At 32.1% G+C, this 22,895-nt stretch overlaps 2 protein-coding genes across 4 annotated transcripts in view; one reads left to right on the forward strand and one right to left on the reverse strand.

Moving 5' to 3' along the window:
• Positions 1–993: 993 nt before the first annotated feature.
• LOC114342403 (CREB/ATF bZIP transcription factor) lies at positions 994–14,134 on the reverse strand. Of its 3 annotated transcripts, XM_028293207.2 has the most exons (4): positions 13,809–14,134; positions 13,463–13,751; positions 12,578–13,276; positions 994–1,236 (listed from the first exon to the last, which is right to left on the reverse strand). In XM_028293207.2, the coding sequence occupies exons 1-3, from the start codon at positions 13,905–13,907 to the stop codon at positions 13,098–13,100; spliced, it is 567 nt and encodes a 188-aa protein (XP_028149008.1). In that variant the 5' UTR covers positions 13,908–14,134; the 3' UTR covers positions 994–1,236; positions 12,578–13,097. The 3 variants fall into 3 exon arrangements, with proteins under 3 accessions (XP_028149008.1, XP_028149006.1, XP_028149009.1); XM_028293205.2 differs by having other exon boundaries at positions 12,578–13,751; XM_028293208.2 differs by lacking the exon at positions 994–1,236 and having other exon boundaries at positions 13,110–13,400; positions 13,809–14,130.
• A 3,135-nt stretch (positions 14,135–17,269) lies between these two features.
• The window catches only part of LOC114342402 (uncharacterized), a 135,185-nt gene continuing 129,559 nt past the window's right edge, over positions 17,270–22,895 (forward strand). The window contains exon 1 of the mRNA XM_050645544.1: positions 17,270–17,505. Within this exon, the coding sequence (XP_050501501.1) occupies positions 17,395–17,505 (111 nt within the window). The 5' untranslated portion in view covers positions 17,270–17,394. The remainder of the gene's footprint in view (positions 17,506–22,895) is intronic.

The raw sequence follows: 22,895 nt of genomic DNA on the forward strand, positions 1-22,895 counted from the left end.
TATTTTATGCGAGAAATATAAAAAAGATGTTGATGAAACCAAAGAGAACTTGCAGGATGAAATTACTAATTTTAGTACGTTTGCGTTTTGCCAAAATCTGAATAAACATTTCAAAAATTTGGTGTCATCCAGGATGTAAAGGCAACTTTTCCCAATTTTTAACTTTACTGCAAGTTTATTTGACGGTACCAAATTCTAATGCGTCAGGCGAGCGGTCTTTTTCGGCATTAAAAATAATAGATACATAAATATATTGGGTCAAGAAAACCTAGACGCATTATCACTATTGTATTATAGAACATGAAGAACTGGAGCAGCTGAATTTTGATAGTATTAATATGGCAGTTTGCTAATGCCAAGTCAAGAGCTAATTTTTGTCTTATGTATTTTTTAGAACGTTTTTTCTTTGTCATATGTTGTTTTGTAGAACTTTCTGTTTTTTTATATCTTTAAATGTATTTTTGGGAATATCTTTACGTTTGATATTTTTCTTGTTTTTGTTAATAAACATTTATAGTTAATGCATGTGTTTTTTGTTAAAAAAAAACTGACAACGAATAACAATGAAGGGGGCCCCTAAATCTCCAGTGCCCAGGGCCCGAAGTTAGGTTAAACCGGCACTGAGAATAGGAAATACAAAATTATAATAAGACCAATAAATCAAACAGAAATAACCAAATACAAATTAAAATCAATTATCTGATGTGTGTGTTTTTAAAGCAGAAAAAAGAAGAAACAGCACATGAAATAATGCTCTACCAAAGAATTTTTCAACTATAACAAAATAACACTTAATAATTCCTAGCAGATTTCTATAAAGTATTTTACTAAATGAACTGTTTGGTATAAATTTTAGAATATTACAAGTTTTCATTTAACTACTGATAATGTTTTTGTTGATTCTACATATTGTGGACTATTATATCAAACTCTATTGTCTTCAACCACGTTATTTCCATTGTATGAATATGGACATTGAATAAAAACACTACATACAGTACAAAAATTTTATTACTCTTTCCTTACACAAAATGAAAACATACCTGTTAAATATCTGCCGACCACATAACCGTGGCTTTTAGGATCACACGCTGCAGCCGAAATCTGTGAGCTGGAATATAAAACACACCCAAATTGTTTAGTAAATTGTGTTTAATGTATTATAAAAAATGGAACGATACGACAAGATCATACTTAACCTATTACAGCCTCGTCATACCAAACAGTTGCTCCAGACTGAAACCAAATCATAATTCAATAACAGCTGATCTTTTAAGTAGGGATTGATATCTTTTAAAATACTTGATATTTAAATTTAATTAAACAATGTTACAATTTGATTTTAATAATATTCAAATATCTATTCATTCACTCAACTCAAAAGCATTTTAACAGATTTAAAGTAGGAAACATACAACAGAAAAATTCCTACCTCACACTATTAAGAGCTCAAACAAATTTGCCATTGTATAATTCCTTCATTGAAAAAAGAAGGATTATTAAAAATACTGTTTACTAAACATAAAAATGTCGGTATTATATTTAAAATATATGATTTTGTTGTCATAATTTAACATATCATAAATAATTGTATTATTCACGCTGTATATACATGGTGTTTGGTAAAGAATGGGCCATAGCTTAACCTTAGATTCCTGAGGTTAAAATAGGTCGATTTAAGCTAACTTACCTTAGTACAAAAGTTGATAATAACTGAAATACAGGGTGTCAAAGTTAAACTTTTATTTTATTTATTTTTGAATATTTCCCGACAGGCATGGGACAACAACATGAAGTTTGCTAAGTGGTGCTGGTACTGTACACCCTACTTAATTATGTTAAACAAACGTGTCTGGGTATTACCAGAGGCGTACGATGGAAGAACGTGAATGGTTGACCCTTCCCAAATTCTACGCCACTGGCGATATTGCTATTTTAGTGCAATTTTTTGATTCTCCAATACTTTTCTATGTAAATAACATACACTTTATTCGTAACGATAAAGCCATTACTTTTCGAGATATTTGAAGTAAAAAACGAAGGAGCATAATACATTAATCAAAATAAGTGTGCCTTTTTATTTTTAACTTCTAATATCTCGAAAACTAATGACTTTATCGTTATGAATGAAGAGTATATTATTTGCATAGAAAGTATTGTAGAATTTAAAAATTATGCTAAAATAGCAGTTTCATCAGTGGAGTAAAATTTGGGAAGGGTCAACTATTCACTTTCCCCTGTTGTACGCCTCTGGTAGTAGCCAGAAACGATTATTTAATATAATTTAGTAGGGTGTACAGTGCCTACACTTGCTGCCAAGTATGATACGGATATGTCAAATTATTTTTATTTATTTATTTATTATTATACGGGATAACCCCATTAACAGAAAAATTACAGTTAAATATTAATACATTTCCAAAAGGTAATAATAAATTCAATGTGTTAAATATGACTTAATTAATCTAAAAAATAGAGAGTTAGAAAAGTATAAAAACACTGAAAAATTTCATGTGTCACGAAAATTAATATATAACATAAATATTGACTACAAAAAAATATACAACATACAAACATAACACTTAGAGAGTATAAAAATAACATCACAGAGCAAGAGATCTTTTTAATTGATTTAGAGTTATATTAAATAAATCAAGTTCGTAATTATTTAACAATCCCATATACCTATCAAGTGGGTTGTGAACGCCATACAATGTTCTATGGAAAGGTATTTTAAACATATTATGGTAACGGAGAGCTTGATAAGGAACATTAAAATTAATCTGACTTAAAAGATTGGGAGAATCTATAAGTCCATTTATGATCCTAAAAATGAAAACAGCACCTGCTATGTCACGGCGTACCTTAAGTGGAGGTAGGGACAACTGTTGTTCAAGAAAAGAATAATCGTGATTGACAATGATAGTTTGTGTATAGTAAGCACATGATCTCAAGAATCTATGTTGTATTCTCTCGATAGTATCAATATGAGTCTGGAAATAGGGTGACCAAACCACAGAACTGTACTCCAAGAGGGACCTTACTAAGCTACAGTAAACAAGCCTAGTAGATTCAATAGAGAAGAATTTGCAATTTCTTGTAACAAATCCCAAAAGTTTAGATGCCTTCACAGATACAGCATTTATATGCTCCACAAAAGAAAGCTTCTCATCCAAAACAACACCCAAATCCCTAACGGAAGATACATATTCAAGTGGCTGATTATTAATGATGTAACCTGATTCAATTCTACTGACTTTCCGAAAGAAGCTTATAAAACAGCATTTCCTGGCATTCAAGAAAAGTTTGTTTCGAACACACCACTCCTGCAGTCTATCAAGATTAGCGTTACCAGGTGTCCCGATTTGCGCGGGACGTCCCGATTTTCAGGGGTCTGGGGACGCGTACCGATTTGTACCTGATCGGGACACTAAATGTCCCGATTTTCACCCACGAAAACCAATTTCAGGAGGACTTGCAGTGAATTTTATAACTATGTTATAAAAAAAGCACTCCTAGAAGTGGCAAAATCCAATAAAAAATATAATTTTAATAAAAGATAAATAATTTACTTATTCTACGATTTTTTTTGTAATTTCGTGTATTATTATTATGTAGGATTAAACACAGATTATAGAAACACCTTGTAGTCCAGTAAATGAACGGTAAATACGGAGATACCGTGTAATTTTCAGGATCAACTACGAATTGCATGAAAATTTGGACGGCTTGTGCCGTTGGTTGCTTTTACTCGATCACCCCTAGTTGGCGGTAAAAAACCGCGAGTTTAAAATAAGTCCGGAGATGGATAAATTGACTAATTCTAAGCAATTTTAGTTCTATAAAATTTTAACTTCGTTAATCCTTTTCGAGTTATTTACGATTGAAAATGTGTATTTTTCGATAAAAAAATCACGTTTCTAGACGATTTTCACAAATAACTCAAAAAGTAAGTATTTTATCGAAAAAAATATTCTTACCAAAAATGTAGAATAATATAAAAAATGAAAAAAATTGTGAACTCTTGTGAAGAGTCTATAGACCCAGCAAAAGCAGTGGCTCATGAAAAATACGTTCTTATTCGTCAAATTCCAAATCAAATATTTCAACGTGAAATAAGCAAGAAATGAAGAACTTTTCGGGAAAAAACCAAAACCAAGCTTTATTTTTATCAAAAATGAATAACCATTTTCAATTTCGTTGCAAAACGAAAATACAGCCGAACCATATTCCAGTCCAATCAGAGAGTGCTGCAAGCACCTCTACCGGTTTCGAAACTCATTAGTCTCTCATCAGGAGGCACATATGCTGCTCTCCCTGATCCAACCAAAACAAACCCCAGCGTGCAGTCCCGAATTGCAACGAACGAAATGGCATAGATGCCCTAGCGGCAACTGCTAGCAAAAGACTAAGTTTTCACTCTAATGGCATATAACATATCCCACCAGAATGAAAACAATGGGAACCTTCTCTGGTTACACCTCCGAGGCTTCTACAATTTGCAAGCCATACGGATGCTGAGACTAAGGAAGATGAGGGAATTCTACAATTTACAATTCACGTCACATCTGCTCAGCGCGGTAAAGTTCCAACGAGACTGGTTCCCTTCATACTCCACACAGAGTAAATGTAAATCAAAAATGAATAACCATTTTCAATTTCGTTGCAAAACGAAAATACAGCCGAACCATATTCCAGTCCAATCAGAGAGTGCTGCAAGCACCTCTACCGGTTTCGAAACTCATTAGTCTCTCATCAGGAGGCACATATGCTGCTCTCCCTGATCCAACCAAAACAAACCCCAGCGTGCAGTCCCGAATTGCAACGAACGAAATGGCATAGATGCCCTAGCGGCAACTGCTAGCAAAAGACTAAGTTTTCACTCTAATGGCATATAACATATCCCACCAGAATCTGATTGGACTGGAATATGGTTCGGCTGTATTTTCGTTTTGCAACGAAATTGAAAATGGTTATTCATTTTTGATTTACATTTACTCTGTGTGGAGTATGAAGGGAACCAGTCTCGTTGGAACTTTACCGCGCTGAGCAGATGTGACGTGAATTGTAAATTGTAGAATTCCCTCATCTTCCTTAGTCTCAGCATCCGTATGGCTTGCAAATTGTAGAAGCCTCGGAGGTGTAACCAGAGAAGGTTCCCATTGTTTTCATTCTGGTGGGATATGTTATATGCCATTAGAGTGAAAACTTAGTCTTTTGCTAGCAGTTGCCGCTAGGGCATCTATGCCATTTCGTTCGTTGCAATTCGGGACTGCACGCTGGGGTTTGTTTTGGTTGGATCAGGGAGAGCAGCATATGTGCCTCCTGATGAGAGACTAATGAGTTTCGAAACCGGTAGAGGTGCTTGCAGCACTCTCTGATTGGACTGGAATATGGTTCGGCTGTATTTTCGTTTTGCAACGAAATTGAAAATGGTTATTCATTTTTGATTTACATTTACTCTGTGTGGAGTATGAAGGGAACCAGTCTCGTTGGAACTTTACCGCGCTGAGCAGATGTGACGTGAATTGTAAATTGTAGAATTCCCTCATCTTCCTTAGTCTCAGCATCCGTATGGCTTGCAAATTGTAGAAGCCTCGGAGGTGTAACCAGAGAAGGTTCCCATTGTTTTCATTCTGGTGGGATATGTTATATGCCATTAGAGTGAAAACTTAGTCTTTATTTTTATGTTTTAAAAAAGTTTTTAGCATCAAAACTAAGCGAGTTATGCTCAAAATCAAATTGATTCCTTTTTTTTGGTAAAAAAATCGTGAAAATCTCCCCCTATTTAGCACCCCAAATTAAATTAATATTTACTGCTTTACAAACAATTTACTTTACTTATGTATTTTTTACATAACTGAAAGATCCTGAACGAGTCACTAATCACGAGTGTATGCAAAATATGAAAATGAACAGTCATATTTTAACCAATTTTTGTCTTACAGAAAAACAAAATGAATGAATCTATCATATTTATAAAAGCAAAACCTACCTACTTTTTAATCTTTGAGATTTTTAGTATCCCTAATACTTTTTAAGATATTTTGAAAAAAGGGCATTTTCCAATATTTTAGGAAATTTTTTTTACTATAAAAGCATTTTTTTTCGAAACTAAGTACTCCCAACCGATCAACCTTAGAGATCGTATAAATAATACACATATAAAGTAAATGGTAAAGCGGTAACGATTAATTTTATTTACGGTGTTAAATAGGGGGAGATTTTCAGGATTTTTTTTTTACCAAAAAAGGGGCCAACTTTATTTTGAGCGTAAGTCGCTTAGTTTTAATGCTAGAGACTTTTATATAAAACAAAATTAAAGATTTTTTACACTCACAATTTTAATAAGTTTTGCCCGAAAATTACTTAATTTTTTGGTTATTTCAAATTGAAAAATTCGATTTGGAATTTGACGAATAAGAACATATTTTTGATGAGCTACCACTTTGCTTTTACTGATTTTATAGACTTTCTGAACATGCAATTTTTTTTTGCTTTTTTTGAAAGCTTTTTGCTAAAATTATTTTTGCTAAGAATAATTTTTTCGATAAAATTACTCGAAAAGTATTGACTTAAAAATTATATACAGTATGTCCCTGTAAGTTGTATCCATATGGAAAACTATTTTATTATTAATTTTACGAAAAAAAGTTATTCTTCATAAAAAGCTCTGCATGGTCCGAAACCTAAGATTTAACCATCAAATATCAAATTTTTTGAATATTATACGAGGTATGTCGAAAAGTTTGAATTTCACTCAAGAGTAAAGTAGCTTTATTTTTCACAATATTGAAAATTGCTATTACGAAAAGTTGTTTGGATTTAAAAACTATTCTAGTATGCAATTATATCCTTCTAATTGAAATTTTTTTTTTTTGAAAAATTGTGGATAACTAACATTATTTTCAGTTATTTCAATTCAGATAACTCTTATTATTAATTTTACAAAAAAAGTGATTCTTAATAAAAAGTTCTGGATGGTCTAAAACCTAAAATACAACCATCTTATGTCAAATTTTATCAATTTTATACGAGGTATGTCAAAATATATGAATTTCACTCAAGAGTAAAATAAGTTTATTTTTCACAATATCGAAAATTGTAATTATGAAAAGTTATTTAGAATTAAAAACTATGTTTCAGTATGTAATTACATCCTTCTAATTGAAATATTCTGAACTATAAAGGTACTTTACTTTTGATCTAAATTTATCTTTTTTGACATACCTCGTATAAAATTTGATATAAGATGGTTGTATTTTAGGTTTTAGACCATCCAGAACTTTTTATTAAGAATCACTTTTTTTCGTAAAATTAATAATAAAAGAGTTATCAAAATTGAAATAAATGAAAATAATCTTAGTTATCCATAATTTTTCAAAAAAACATTTTTTCAATTATAAGGGTGTAATTGCATATTAGAATATAGTTTTTAATTCCAAACAACTTTTTATAATAGCAATTTTCAATATTGTGAAAAATAAAGCTACTTTACTCTTGAGTGAAATTCAAACTTTTTGACATACCTCGTGTAACATTCATAAAATTTGATATCTGATTATTGAAACTTGGGTTTTGGACCATGCAGAACTTTTTATAAAGAATAACTTTTTTTCGTAAAATTAATAATAAAAATTTTTTCCATATGGATACAACTTACAGGGACATACTGTAGAACAAAAGTTTTTTAGAGTTAGTCAGTTGACCCATTTTGGGACTTACTTTAAACGCGCGCTTTTTTACCCCTGAGAAGGGGTAAATGCAACTGTCATCCCTTAAGTAAAAGCAACCAACGGTACAAGTTAAACTTTGAAGTAGACAGTAAGTAGAATCTAAAACCAGATTTTCATGCAAGTCTGAGTTGACTCTGAAAATTACACTCCAAAACGACCATTTATTGGGATATTTTTGTTTATTTGTCCCGATCTACAACCCTAAATCCCGATTTGTTTTTGCTTATGTACCGATTAAAAACAAATCGGACCTGGCAACACTAATCAAGATCCTCCTGCAACAACGCCTGGTCCAACAAACCATCCACAGGTCTCCAGAATTTCAGATCATCAGCTAGCAATAAGCATTTACTATTCAAAAATCAATTATTTATATCATTAACAAAGATGATAAAAAGAAGCGAAGTATGGCCACCCTGAGCAACTCCGGAGCTTACTGTAATAATGTCAGATAAATAGCTACCAATCTTCACTCGTTGAGTACGCCCCGATGAGGAGTTCTTAATCCACTCGACAAAGTTAACATCAAAACCCACAGACACCAGCTTTTCCAAGAGTATCTGCTGATCAACACAATCAAACGCTTTCGAAAAATCCGTGTATATGGCATCTATCTGTTTACGATCCTCCATTTGACACAATAAGTCAGACTGATACTCGACCAAGTTCGTCGCAGAAGACCTTTTTATGCGAAAGCCATGCTACGAATCGGAAATTAATCCGTTACACAACCCAGAAAGCTGCTTGGCCACCAGGCTGTCAAAAAGCTTGGGTATTGCAGACTGAATGCATATGCTGCGATAATTTTCAATGTTATCCTTTTGCCCATTTTTATAAAAAGGTATAACGTAGCTCTCCTTCCAAGCAGCCGGAAACATAGATGTCGCTAAAGACCTGCTAAACAGTAAATGCAAAGGTATGACTAGAGTACAGACACACTTTTTCAAAAGATAATTAGGCACACCATCAGGACCAGCTGACAGCTTATTGGGAAGACCACTTATACTGTCAAAAATTTCAATTATGGATATCGCAGCAGGTCTAATACATGTACTTACATTGCTACCCTCAGGGTAGCAGGGCACCCGGAGCTGACCATTATTAGGCAAGTAAACAGTTTGAAAGAACTTCTTAAATAAATTTGCTATATCTTGACCGTTAGATGCTGATTGGTCTAAATAAAATAAAGAGCTCGGTAAGCTATGAGTAGATCGCTTGTCATTAATGAACTTCCAAAATGATTTAGGGTTATTTTTTAAGCTAATGTCTACTCCACCCATATAGCCACTAAAGCATGTATCAGACAAACGCTTACACTCAGCCCTAAGGCGAGAAAACCTTACATATTCAGCATCAGACTGACTTCTCATGTACATAAAGTGGGCACGTTTTTTCTCCTGCGTTAAATTCCTGAGTTCGTGGGAAAACCATTTAGGGAAGGAAGATGTTCTGAATCTTTTTAATGGTACAAACAATGCTATCCCCGTCAACAGAACATCATAGAACAAACCCACAGAATTATCAACACCCTCAACCAGACAGTTCTGCCAATCCATGGATGCAAGGAAGTTATTGAGTTCAGCGTAGTTTCCATTTACAAAATCATAAAAAAATTCATCATATTTTAAATTTTTTGAATCAGTTAAATCTAAGTTTAAAAAACACTCATAACCCACATGGTGTTGGCTAGGGTCTACCAAAGGATCTTTTGCTTTCAAGACATTTAATTCCCTAACATTTGAAAAAACCAAATCTAAAAATACATTACGATTATTAGGAACATTAAAGTATCATTAAATTTTAAAGTATCATTTTTTTAATAATTTATTCTTTATTTAAAACTATAAGAAATATGTGTGCATGGTACTATAAAATTATTTCACATATCCTTATGATACTTGGCAGAAAGTGTAGGTACTGTACACCCTACTAAATTATGTTAAATAATCGTTTCTGGTTAATACCAGAGGCGTACGATAGGGGAAAATGAATGGTTGACCCTTCCCAAATTCTACGCCACTGACAAAACTGCTATTTTAGCATAATTTTTAGATTCTACAATACTTTCTATGCAAATAATATACTCTTCATTCGTAACGACAAAGTAATTAGTTTTCGAGATATTTGAAGTTAAAAATGAAAAGGCACACTTATTTTGATTAATGTATTATGCTCCTTCGTTTTTAGCTTAAAATATCTCGATAACTAATGGCTTTATCGTTACGAATGAACAGTATGTTATTTAGATAGAAAGTATTGGAGAATCAAAAAATTGCACTAAAATAGAAATTCCGCCTGTAGCGTAGAATTTCTGAAGGGTCAACCATTCACGTTCCCCCATTGTACACCTCTGGTAATAGCCAGAAACGTTTGTTTAACATAATTTAGCAGGGTAAGCAGTACCAGCACCACTTACCAAATTTCATGCTGTTGTCCCATGCCTGTCAGAAAATATTCAAAAATAAAATAAAAGTTTGACTCTGACACCCTGTATTTCGGTTATTATCAACTTTTGTACTAAGGTAAGTTAGCTTAAATCGACCTATTTTAACCTCAGGAATCTAAGGTTAAGCTATGACCCATTCTTTACCAAATACCCTGTATTATTAGATATTAGTAATATAGTTTCATTGTTTGTTTACTCTTAATATTGGCTATCAACACAACTGCTTAGTTGTAATAGTAATTTCCAGCCACATCTAGTCTGTCAAAATGTAATTAACTTTCATTCAATAATTACAGATTTGTAAATATAAACAAATAAACTTTTCAATAAATTATTGTAACATTTACCAATGTATTATAAGACGATAATTAAAGAATTTAATTTATTAAAGTATTACTAAAATTACTACTAGCATAAGCAGATGATACTAACATTGTAGGGAAACATAGTCACGATTGTGAATGGGAACTTTCAATAAATTAGAGGTAGAGGCAAAAAAACTGGTCTAAAGGTCAATGAAGAGAAAACCAAATACAGTAGAACCCCGTAAATCCGAACCCCGCGAATCCGAACTTTCGGCAAATCCGAACCAACGGAAAGTGAAAAAAATTTAAAAATTCAAGACAAAAACTTAAAAACATGTTTATTATACAGAGTAAAGCCAGAAAATTGGACAATGTAGGATTACTAGGACTTTGACATTTAAAATTTCTTAAAAATAAATATTATACTTTAATATACAGGTTTATAAAGTGTTTATAAAGGTTAAACACAAACTTACTTTGGTTCTCTCGTAGTCAACTTGAGTACAAAAATATTGTCCACACTCTTGCGAGAACGTTTGGCTACTCAAAATCACAATGAAAGCTTTGAACTACTAGTTAAGGCTAACTTTCGGATAATCCGAACTTTTCGGAATCCGAACAGGCTGTCCCCCCAATTAGTTCGGATTTGCGGGGTTCTACTGTATGTGCATTAACAGACAATAGAGACGAGATAGAATAGGGCAAAACGTTACAATAGACCCATATAAGTTTGAAGGAGTGGAGAGTTTTAAATATCTTAGACTCTTAAGATATGATTCCACCATCGATGGCAGACAGCAACTACAAACGGTAGTTGCAGTTGACGCTGTGACAGATGTCACTACTTTGCACTATTAATTTTTATGAGACTGATTCAGTTGCTATGAATTATACAAATTAATAGTGCAAAGTAAATGCTTATGTCATGGTAACAACTGATAACTGCCGTTTACAGTTGCCGTCGATGTCAGAATCATGCCTTTAGAGTAAAAATCACCATAGATAAAGATATCATGGAAGATATAAAAGGGAGAATTCAGGCAGCAAATAGATGTATGTATAGCCTCACCAACAGTATTAAATCTAAGAGCCTAACACTAACATTAAAAATCAGAATATACAAAACAATGATTTGAGTGTGAGTGTGTGAGACGTGGACTATGACAGAAGCAAAGGAAAGAAAACTAAGATGTTTTGAGAAAAAACTCATCAGAAGATTCTTTGGACCGTATCATGAAGTGAATACAAACTAATACCGAATGCCAAAGTCAAATAGGTGTACAGTAGAAACCCGATTATCCGGGCCGTGGATTATCCGTGCTATGATTTTCTACTACTCAAATTGCACTTTTGAGGTTTTATCAAAATAGCATCACTGTAAATCACTCGTACGAAACTCTATACGCTGAGAGGAAGACTCATAATGAAAGATTTATTTTTCTGTAATCTTTTTATGGTAGGTACATATTATGTATATACGTACATATGTAATAGATCATCATCATCATCATCATCATCATCATTGGCTCGACAGCCCTTTCTGGGTCTTGGCCTGTTCCAGGATTCTTCTCCACTCTGATCTGTTTCGTGCTTTTTTTTCTCCAGTTTTTTATTTTTAAGGTTTTTATATCATTTTCTATTTGTTCTAAATATCTGACATATGTAATAGATATAAGAAATAAATGTTCGGATTTTCCGTGCTTTTCAATTATCCATGCCACTGTCTGGTCCCAAGGAGCATGGATAATCAGGGTTCTACTTATAGGGCTAATGACCTAGTCCAAGAGATTAAATCTCAACGTCTAAGATGGTCAGGCCATGATCAGAAACTCCTTAATAACTGCCTTGCCAATTTAGCGCATCTTGTGTTGTAGTGCTACAAGAAGGTGAAGAATTAAAGAATTTAGTACAAACATTTTGTAGCAGACTACTTGAGAATTTCTAAGCTACATTTGTACTATCTCCGTTCATGTTGATAATATGCTGCTCACTAATAAACTATAGATTTAAAGTAAATATCAAGCATACATACAATTTAAATATCAAATATTTTAAAAGTTAATAAAATAAAAATATAAAGCGCATCCCACCTTTTAAAATTGGATCAGAAGGGGAAAATGTGAAAGACTTCTGCCCCATCTTTACTCCTGTTGTTCTGCTTGAATCCTAAAACGGTAAAAAATCACCAGTAACAATTCAACAGAAAATTTTGAGTGTAAGGAAAGAGCTATCACATATTGTTATAATAAATACTCTATATACAGATCAGTCCACCCATTTTTTAAATCTTACTTGAATATTATTTTTTTACAGTTGAACTAACTACTTTATTTCTATAAAAATGTAAGTACGTCCATATGTTAATATTCTCTAATAATCTAAACTTTTAGTATATAAATAAAAAAAATTGTGGAAAAATATTGACAAACCATTTGAAATAATCATAGAATACTTATACTTAATTTCAACTTAATTATGAGAAACTTAATTGAATAACTGTACATTCTCTTTTATATTTTAGTTTCTGGCAAACTGATCATATATATATAAGAAAACCTAAAGCTAATATTTACATAGTAAATAACAAAATACAGACATTTTTACAGTTCTTTAAAGCTGACTCCAGGATTTTCCAGCTTTCTCACTACATTTTGAACAAAATTCCAGGGAAACCCTATGTTTTGAAACATGTAAACATACTCCTGCATCATCACTTTCATTGACGTCTTGTGCTGTATAGGTATGATCTTCAAGACTTAACGTTGGTGAATTAATATGGAACAAATCATCTGGAAAATGTAATGGTTGTTGGGTAATGTCACCATAAATGTCCATATTTAAATTTGAATCACTCAACAAACAGTCAAAACTGGGAAAATCTTCAGTACTATCTGTGCTGTCTATAGTGGGCATCTTTGGAACATAAACATTGTTCAGTGATAAATTTTTATCCAATGAGGATGATACAGACATACCTGTGCTTGTGTGAATATTCCTGATTAAGCTTTTAATATCAGCGCTATTGGCTATAACACTACTCAGATATTTCTTCTCTTGCTTTAGTTCTTTTATTATGGAGGATTGGTTTTTTAGTATAGAATTTAACTTTTTGTTGTCATTTCTTAACGCCATTACTTCTTTTTCCAATTTGTTAACGTACAATTTTTTTCTCAAACGATTTTCTCGTGCCATTTGTGCATTTTTGGATAAACATCTGGGTTTTCTTCCTCTATTAGTTGAATCAGTCTCCCCACATACAATGTTCTGAAAATTAGAATCAAGATAAGACAAGTTTTTGACACCACTCTTCTTAGATCTTACTTCGTTTTGATACTTATAATCGAATTCTTCCGAAGATTCTTCATCTGAAGAACTCATTTTATTACAAACGTATGGTAAACGTTTTCCAGTGGACACCATTTTGACAAAAATCAAGAAATGTAAAAGGTTGTATAAACGTGTAGCCTTTACAAGATAGAACACTTTAAGCTTTTATAACAGATTTAAGGTAAATCTACCATTAAAATTCAAACGCAACCGTTCAAAATGGGAAATTGTAATTTTACAATATGAAAAAACTTCAACCGATAACAGCTAAAACGAAAGGAACACTTGAGACTTACAAAAGAAAATGGCGGTTTTTGTGACAAGTGACAAGACAAGGCGACAAACTTTGACAATTTGATCATGGTTTTTGAAAACGCTGTGTCTAGGTACACGCTAACGTGTACGCAAATAAAAAAGTTAGGTACACGCGAATTAAACTTCATCAAGCCAGTGACGTCATTATTTAGCGTGCGCGGTGACTTTATATTTTGGTACACGCTATTTTGATATTTTTAGTGTTTGTTGTTTGTTTGATAGAAAATATTTTTATTAAGGGAAGGGGAAGGGAAGCAAAACTATTCAGATGTTTCAAACTTAATTCTAATAAAAAAATATGCATATAAAAGTATATATTCAGGTTAGAAAAATAAATATTAGTTAACATGATATATACAAAATACTGCTAAAATAATTTTTATACGAAGTTAATTATACCAGTTTATATGGGTGTTTATTTTTATTTATACAGGGAGTTGAACTTGTTACGATTTTCATAGAAAATTTGTTATAACTTTGTAAATACCCTGTATAACATAATAAACCTTTATATTTTTGTGATATGGAAGTTAAGAAGATTTCGAACATAAAATAAAATATAGGGTGTTCCATTTAAAAAACATAAGTTTGGTCTGCCAGTATTTATCGAACGCCCTGTAACATTCTAACTAATTTTAGTAATTTTGTAATATGAAGCTCAAAGTTTGCTAAAATTTTTGATACTAACTTTTATTGCTATCTATTACTATAGCGGATCTACTGAGCTTTATCACACTAATCAATCGCCCTGTATATTTTATCTTATTACTTCTGCTACTATTAATCACGAATTTTTGTCTCTTATCTTTTTCATACTGTTTTAGAATGTTGTTAAACTCATTAAAAGAACTAAATAATTGTCCACACTGCATATAGTTAATTTAAAAAAACACACTAAACAAGTAAAAAATAAGGAAATAACTCTTTACAAATCAATATTAAAGTGTAAACATAACGCGATTAGACAAATTCTAACCACACTCTGACACTCGCGATACTTACAGATACTTATTAATACCACAACATACACGCGGCTCAAATTAGCGTGTACCAAAAAACCCAGTCATAGTACACGCTAAATAATGACGTCACTGACTTGATGACGTTTAAGCGTGTACACTTCGCGTCAAAAAAAATTGGTACAACTCTTATAACCGAAAATCGTGTTTTTCAAGTTGTGTAAGTTGATCTTCAGGCGGATCACGAAACTCGACTCGACTAAATCGACTTAACTCGTTATCGAGTCTATTGAGTTGTTCACGAACCTCGAACGAGTAGAAAATCGAGTTTCTCGATTGTACCTAACTTCTGTTCAGTTTATGTAGGCAACCGAAGACTCGTTCAAAACGTTTATTTTCGTTGTTTAAGGTTAAAATAATTGTCGTTATTGTTGTTACGGTTGATTTAAATTGAAATAACAATGTCAACTAGATCAACCCCAAAACAGTGGGAAATTTTATTAGATTCATTTGTTCTGGGCTATACCAAAATTAAATTCCTCTCCCAAACACCTTTGATATGACCATGTTGCGTAAAAACGTAAACTACATACACAGAACTATACTTTCTACAGTTATTCCTCTAGCTACTTTTCTCTCTGCTACATGATGGCTTACAAATTGGATGAGTATTGATGCTAAGTCCTTAGAGAGTCTGAATAACTCTTTTTTCAGGCAGTTCAAATGCCCGAGTTCGAATGCAGTTTGTCTGAGTTATCCACGTTTACGAACCAATGCAAGATTTTCTTGCCTTCTTTGAATTTTCAGTAAATGTTCTGGAACAATTGGCAGCATACTTGTTATTTTAATTAAGAAATTAACCAATTTGGTCCAAAGCACTTGTGATTTTATATAAGATTAAGTTTTTATAGAAAATAATTACAAATATAGAGTTTTTATATAAAAAAAAATTTCATTTCGTATAAAACACACTAATAATTACTAGCATAACCTTCAAAACTGGTTAACTCGACACCTTTAGGGTTGTCGAGAGATTTTGGTAGAGTCGAGTCGATTTATCGAGTGTCGTGAAACAAAGTTCCCGATTATCGAGTTAACTCGATCGATTAAAGTCGATAATCGAGTTTCGTGATCCGCCTCCTTGTCACAACTGTCATTCTAATTTCTAGGGCAACGTTGCCAGTTCAACGAAAATATTATATCAAACTAGGTAAAAACGGGGCTGTGCGACAGACCGCATTTTTTCATATACTAAAAACTAAAACAATTGTAATTTTCCGTCATCTCAATTAAGTATCCATACATTGATTCGTGTTTTATTATTAATTTATGAAAATATTTCAATTCAAAAATAATGATAGATAATAAATCTTGACATGACTTTAAATTATTATGTTTAATGTCAAATCGAGAGGTGTGATTGGTTTCTCGTAAATTAGGACAAAACTGCATTAAGTTGTGTAGAATAAATAAAACACACTGGAAAAATTAAAAATTAAATTTGAAATTAATAAAAAATGAATAACTTTTACAGTCAACAAGTGAGTAATTTAAATATATGTATTACAATTCGAAATATACATTTTAAACGTTATTTTTTGTATTCAGATTTAGTGCAATTCCGTTATCTGTGATGGCAACAACGAAGTGATTCACGAACAATAATAGGGCTTTTCATCGATTGTCATTTGTTTCGAGCTTCTGTCATGTGTCACATAATATTAATATATCTACGCCCTACGTCTTGGGTTTGTATCATTTGTATATACGTATATACCAATAACGTATGACGTAGATATATTAATATTATGTGACAGATGACAGAAGCTCGAAACAAATGACTGTGAATGAAAAGCCCTATTGTCAGTCTGAACACAGGTTTACATTGGGAAAAAAAAGTGTACCAGTTTTATATGACGCGAAGTGTACCTAACTTTTTTATTTGCGTACACGTTAGCGTGTACCTAGACAGAGCGTTTTGAAAAACGGAAAAATAAGAGAGATAAATTATTTTATTTTCTCGGTTTTTGTAATCGACTTTAAATTTTTACATCTCTTCTTCATTTCAAATAGAAATTCGTACATAATCAAAAGCATCTACTCATTTGATCGCACCTTGAGGAAGCAGGAAGCTGAAAGCTGACCTTTACCCTCAAACGTCACTTGTCAAAAGTCAACCTGTCAAAACCCAAAAATTTCTTTTTAGCGGCAGCATGGACGCAAGTTAACAAGTCGATTACCCGCCGGTTTGTAGATAATTAATTGCATTTTACGAGTTAAGTTAAGGTTACAAACAATAAAATACAATGGGTTCTTACTTGTCGGAGCCAGTAACTAATAAAGTATCTACAGATGAGAGTAACGATAAATTAAGTTGTGGCGCTAGTTCTATGCAAGGCTGGCGTGTAACTCAAGAGGTAAGAATGCATTTCGAATTGTATAATAAATATGTAATTTTTATGTTCTATCGGACTTTTACAACTAAATTTATGTATATAACATCAACAATTTATGCTAGTGGTAAATTTACATATAGTGGTATACCTACAACAAATAGCATTTGCAGATGCATTACACAGCTATTTATTTGCAAAGAAATTTAAATACTTTCCCATTTTATTTAAAACAATCATTGTTGTATATCTCGATCAGAACTAACAACTTAAATTGTCACCTACATACATTGTTATTTAACATAGCAACCAATATTTATTGAATTTCATTCAGAATAGAGTGATTATGGTAACCTCTCTATCTCTTCTAATCAGTGTTGCTACAGCTCTGGGACAAAATTTTAGTAGAACTGATCCTAACTTTTCGGTAGAAATCATTGAATTTTGGTAAATTTTATTTTTTGTTTCTTTTGCTATCACATTTCAAATATGTACACACTGATATTTTAGGTAGGAGTATGTGTTTCTCAGGTAAAACAAAGGAAATTAAAAAAAATTGATTGCCTTTTTCAAAAATAAACGTTATTCAACCTTACTCCGTGAAATATAGTATGGATTCCACAAAGAAGTCTCACAATATAAACAACAGATATACTGAATTTGCTCGGATAAGACACAACTGTCTAGTGGCATTGGTAATTTATTTTTTGGGAAGTTAGGTTGCTAGACGTGACTGAAAATGACTACACAAGTAAACATACCTGCTCACAGCCAATATTATTTATAGTAAACAGACATAAACAACATAAACTTTATGCCCATCAATAATTATTTATTTACACCATTATAATGTACTGATAACAAATGAGAAAATTATTTATTGTACAAAATAAAAATATTTTGTAGAAATAAATTCCACAAAATTTTATGGTTTTAGTATTCACTCCCACATATAAACATTTATATATATCCCGTTTATATGGGTATAAACATTTTAGATATATCCTGTATGCACGCCAATGATGAATATAAAATTCTTAATTGTATGCCAAAAAATGGGCAAAAACTTCCTCTTAAAATCTACCAAATTTCATTTGCATATCACAAACCGTTTTAGAGCAATAAATAAATTGTCAGTTTGTAAGAACAATTTCAACACCCCCTATCGGAAACGAAGCATTTGTCGGCATATGTTTATAAAGCAAACTGTCATTATTTTATCATGCAGAATTACCCCTTAAAGTTTGTCATACTTATTTAAAAACACCCTGTATTGAAGAAAAACAGGGGTAGTTGTTAAAAGTGCTTAACTTTTTTATTATCCAACATAAGCGAATGAATCCAAAAACAGAATGCTAAGAAAACCTGAGGCTATAGTTGGGTTTTAATTTCAGTATTTTATAAAAGCTAGAACATTCCACAGGGTGTTCCAAAGTTTGAGAAAAAAAACACAGTTTGATTCGTACACCCTGTATACATTGACAATGTACCTGTCTAGCAACAATATTATTACAGCGATATTGATAAAGAATAAGGCAATAACATATTAAAAAAAATTACTTAAATCGGACATCAGGTTTAGAAAATACAAGACATTAAAAATGACCCAGTTTTTGGGGTGTCCCCGGTTTTAATTTCAGTATTTTATAAAAGCTAGAACATTCCACAGGGTGTTCCACAGTTTGAGAAAAAACACAGTTTGATTCGTACACCCTGTATACAATGACAATGTACCTGTCTAGCAACAATATTATTACAGCGATATTGATAAAGAATAAGGCAATAACATATTAAAAAAAATACTTAAATCGGACATCAGGTTTAGGAAATACAAGACATTAAAAATGACCCAATTTTTGGGGTATTGTCCTTTTCATGATCATTTTTCAGTGCGTAACAAATGATAGGAAAAAGGGTAAGTCCGTGATAATACACATTTATGACATTTATTCTAACATGACATTTTAGTTAAATCTGACAGTTGTCACATTTTATTTTCAATTTGGAATAAAAACAAATCAAATGTGTTTCTTGCATTTATAAAATGGTATTTTCATTGATTTGTATAGTCTTATAAATTATACAGATTATATTTGTAATATTATCTAATTTAAAAAAAATAATTTTTTTATTATGGCGCCATCTATCGACAACTAGAATAACCACAGAACTAGAATAATTACCAACGTAATCACTGACGTGCCTTTTTTTCTGTCACATACAATTTAATGCGTTAGAAAGAAATCGAAAAACTGTGACGCACTGAAAGATGATCATGAGAAAAAGAATACCCGTTTTTTGTGCCGGTGAGTGTATATTGTCCCAGTTTACTGAAGATAAGTAATCATTTAGACTTTAGACCCTATTGCCATTCTTAAAATCAAAATAAAATTCCTCTACTTTAAGTGAATCTAACATTTCATTTTTCCCTATTCTAAAATCACAGGTACCTATAAGAGGTATGGTGAATAGTGTCACAAAAAAGTGGATCTAAAGGCTTACAACATTCCATTGAATCATCATTGGTAAAAAGAAGATCTAGAAATAAATTTCTGCTATTTGGTGTATTAATCATTTAGAATTTTAGAACATATTATAAAAACCATATGTTTGTGCTAGATAAAGAGCTGGAGAATTTGACTACTGTACACTAGGCAGATTAAAGTCACCCAATATGTAAAACTTGGTACTGGATAAGTAGCGCAGATTTCTTCAACAGCCAGACTGTGATCACTGTATTGATCATCATATGATCCAGGTGGTATATATACACCACCCACCACAAAACTTGTTCCAAAATACTTACATAATATAAACAACTCGATGTTGCTTTCAGTTTTATATGGCCTAATATTTTTGTCAGACAAAATTGTTTTCGCTGTTTATATGATAAAAACTATTGATTAAAATAAAATGACCAATGTGGTTATAAATTTTTTTCTTGCATAAAATTGACAACTTCGTGACAGCTTGACAGACAAATGCCCTACTACCATAATGCGCCAAGCTCCAAATTTTCCCGACTCCACCCAAATAACAAGTACAAAAAGTTTCGACGGTGTGGTCATAAATAATAATTTTATATGTGGGCCCAAGGACTATCAACACACTGCACTCTTTTATATCCCTTTCCATATGACCGATTATGTTCTTTATTTTCCCTTGTCGAGAATGCTCAGCTTTTGCAATGACCTGCTGCTGGATCCATTCTGTCCAAACATCAATGTTTTCAAAAGACAACTTAGGAGTCTAATAATTATTAATCTAAATATGTGAATTTTGTACCTTTTATGATTTGATATACTGTTGTTTTAATGTACAAATTTTATTGTTTAATTGTTTATTTTTGTTTATTTTGTTTATTTAACAATTGTTTAATTGTTTTGTTGTTGTTTTGATGTTTATTGCATGTAATCTTTACCTTTTTACTATATTTTGTATTTTATTGTAAATGGTTCTACCTTCTACCGTTGAAATAAATAAATGATAGAAGATAAGTAGATGATAGATTAGGAAGATTACTAAATTAGCAAAATGTATATCTTTTAAATCTAGAATGGAAAATGCCAATAATAAACAAAAGGAATCTTTTCTCGTATAGTTAATAATCTTAGAGCTAAAGTTCCCCGAACTACTGATGTAGTCTTAGACCCTAGTGAGCTGAATGAATATTACTGCTCAGTAGTTCCAGAACTCGCTGGAAAAATTGATTCTTCTTCTAATCCAATGCATTTTTTAAATGGAGTAAACATTACAAATTCTTTTTATTTTCTTCCTACTAATTCGGCTGAAATAAAAAATATTATACAAAGCATTAAAACTCCTATGCCTGCAGGCTGGGATGATATCCCATCTAAAGTTTTATCCCATCTTCCTGATAATGTTCTGAAAATTTTAGCAGAGGCAGTTAACACATCTTTTTCAACAGGTCACTTTAGCGATTGTTTAAAATGTGCTAAGGTTATTCCTTTATATAAAGGTGGTGACCACGATTTACCTGCTAATTATCGTCCTATCTCTTTGTTACCATCGCTTTGAAAGGTTGTAGAAAAATTGGTCAAAATCCGAATGATCACTTACAAAAACACGATTTACTTTCTTCCTGCCAATTCGGTTTCCAGTCATTAAAAATTACATATGATGCCATCTTCGAATTCATGGAAAAACTATACTTAGACTTAAATAATGATTATGTTGCTTCTGCAGTTTTCTGTGATCTATCAAAAGCCTTTGACTGTGTCAATCACAAAATACTTCTTAATAAACTGGAAAGATATGGTTTTAGAGGCACTACTCTAAAGTGGTTCAGTTCATACTTGGAAAACAGATGCCAGTCTGTATCAATCAATGAGCGCTATTCTAGTAATATCTTTATTAATTGTGGCGTACCTCAAGGCTCTGTCTTGGGTCCTATCTTTTTCTTGATCTATTTTAATGACATAATTAATCTCGATATTAATGGCCAGTTTATTATATTTGCAGATGATACCACAATTTTATGGCAAAACAAGGACTCTAAGGTACTGAACAAGATTATTAGTAGTGATATGCAGGCCCCGGGCTATAAATGGGCAGACTGGGCATTTGCCCAGGGTGCCAAATTTTTGGGGGCGCAAAATAAAAGAGAGAATAAAAATGAATTAGAGAAACAAATTACCCATTAAAAAATATCTGACACAAAATTTTCCAAAATATATAGAACAGAACTAGTAAATATAATACAGGCTACCGGAAATGTAAAATAAAAATAGTAAGAAACATAATAATGATAAGTAAAGATGACGTGTATGAATACATAATAAAAAATTAATTGAAGAGTACTTTCCCAAATCTTGAAGTAGCTGTTAGAATTTTTCTGACCTTACCTGTCACCAACTGTTCTGCAGAGAGAGGATTTTCCGCTTTGAATCGTCTGAAGAATGTTAAGAGATCTGCTCTTTCAGACAGCAAGTTAAATTGTCTCATGTTACTGTGTTGTGAAAAAGACTTAAACATAAGCACAGATTTTTCTGATGTAGTAAACAAGTTTGCCAAATTGAAGGCTAGAAAAAAATCTGTCACTTAAAATGCTTTGTACAAATGTTACATTATAATAATAAAGGGGCGCCAGTAGACCATTTGCCTAGGGCGCCAGTCACCTAAACCCGGGGCCTGGTGATATGCTAAAAATCTTAGAGTGGTGCAAAGCTAATCATTTGACATTTAATTTTTCGAAAACCAAATTAATTTCTTTTAAGAATGATCTAAACAACATTACTCTGGGTAATGAAGGCATTTGTTCTGACACTGTTAACAAATTTTTAGGTCTCTATATTGACAATAAACTTAAGTTTGAGCAACACACTGTATATTTAAGCAAAAAGATATCATCGGGTTGCTTTGCTGTTAAATCAATTGCACACCATTTGCATTTC

This window comes from Diabrotica virgifera, chromosome 3, assembly GCF_917563875.1.
Source record: "Diabrotica virgifera virgifera chromosome 3, PGI_DIABVI_V3a".
Classification (NCBI taxonomy): Eukaryota; Metazoa; Arthropoda; class Insecta; order Coleoptera; family Chrysomelidae; genus Diabrotica; species Diabrotica virgifera.

Excerpts from the sequence above, each read along its gene's own strand:
- LOC114342403 (XM_028293205.2), bottom strand. The coding sequence starts at position 13,907 with ATGGTGTCCACTGGAAAACGTTTACCATACGTTTGTAATAAAATGAGT. Across the intron at positions 13,752-13,808 it reads ATTATAAGTATCAAAACGAA|AACATTGTATGTGGGGAGAC; the intron begins GTAAGATCTAAG and ends TCTAATTTTCAG.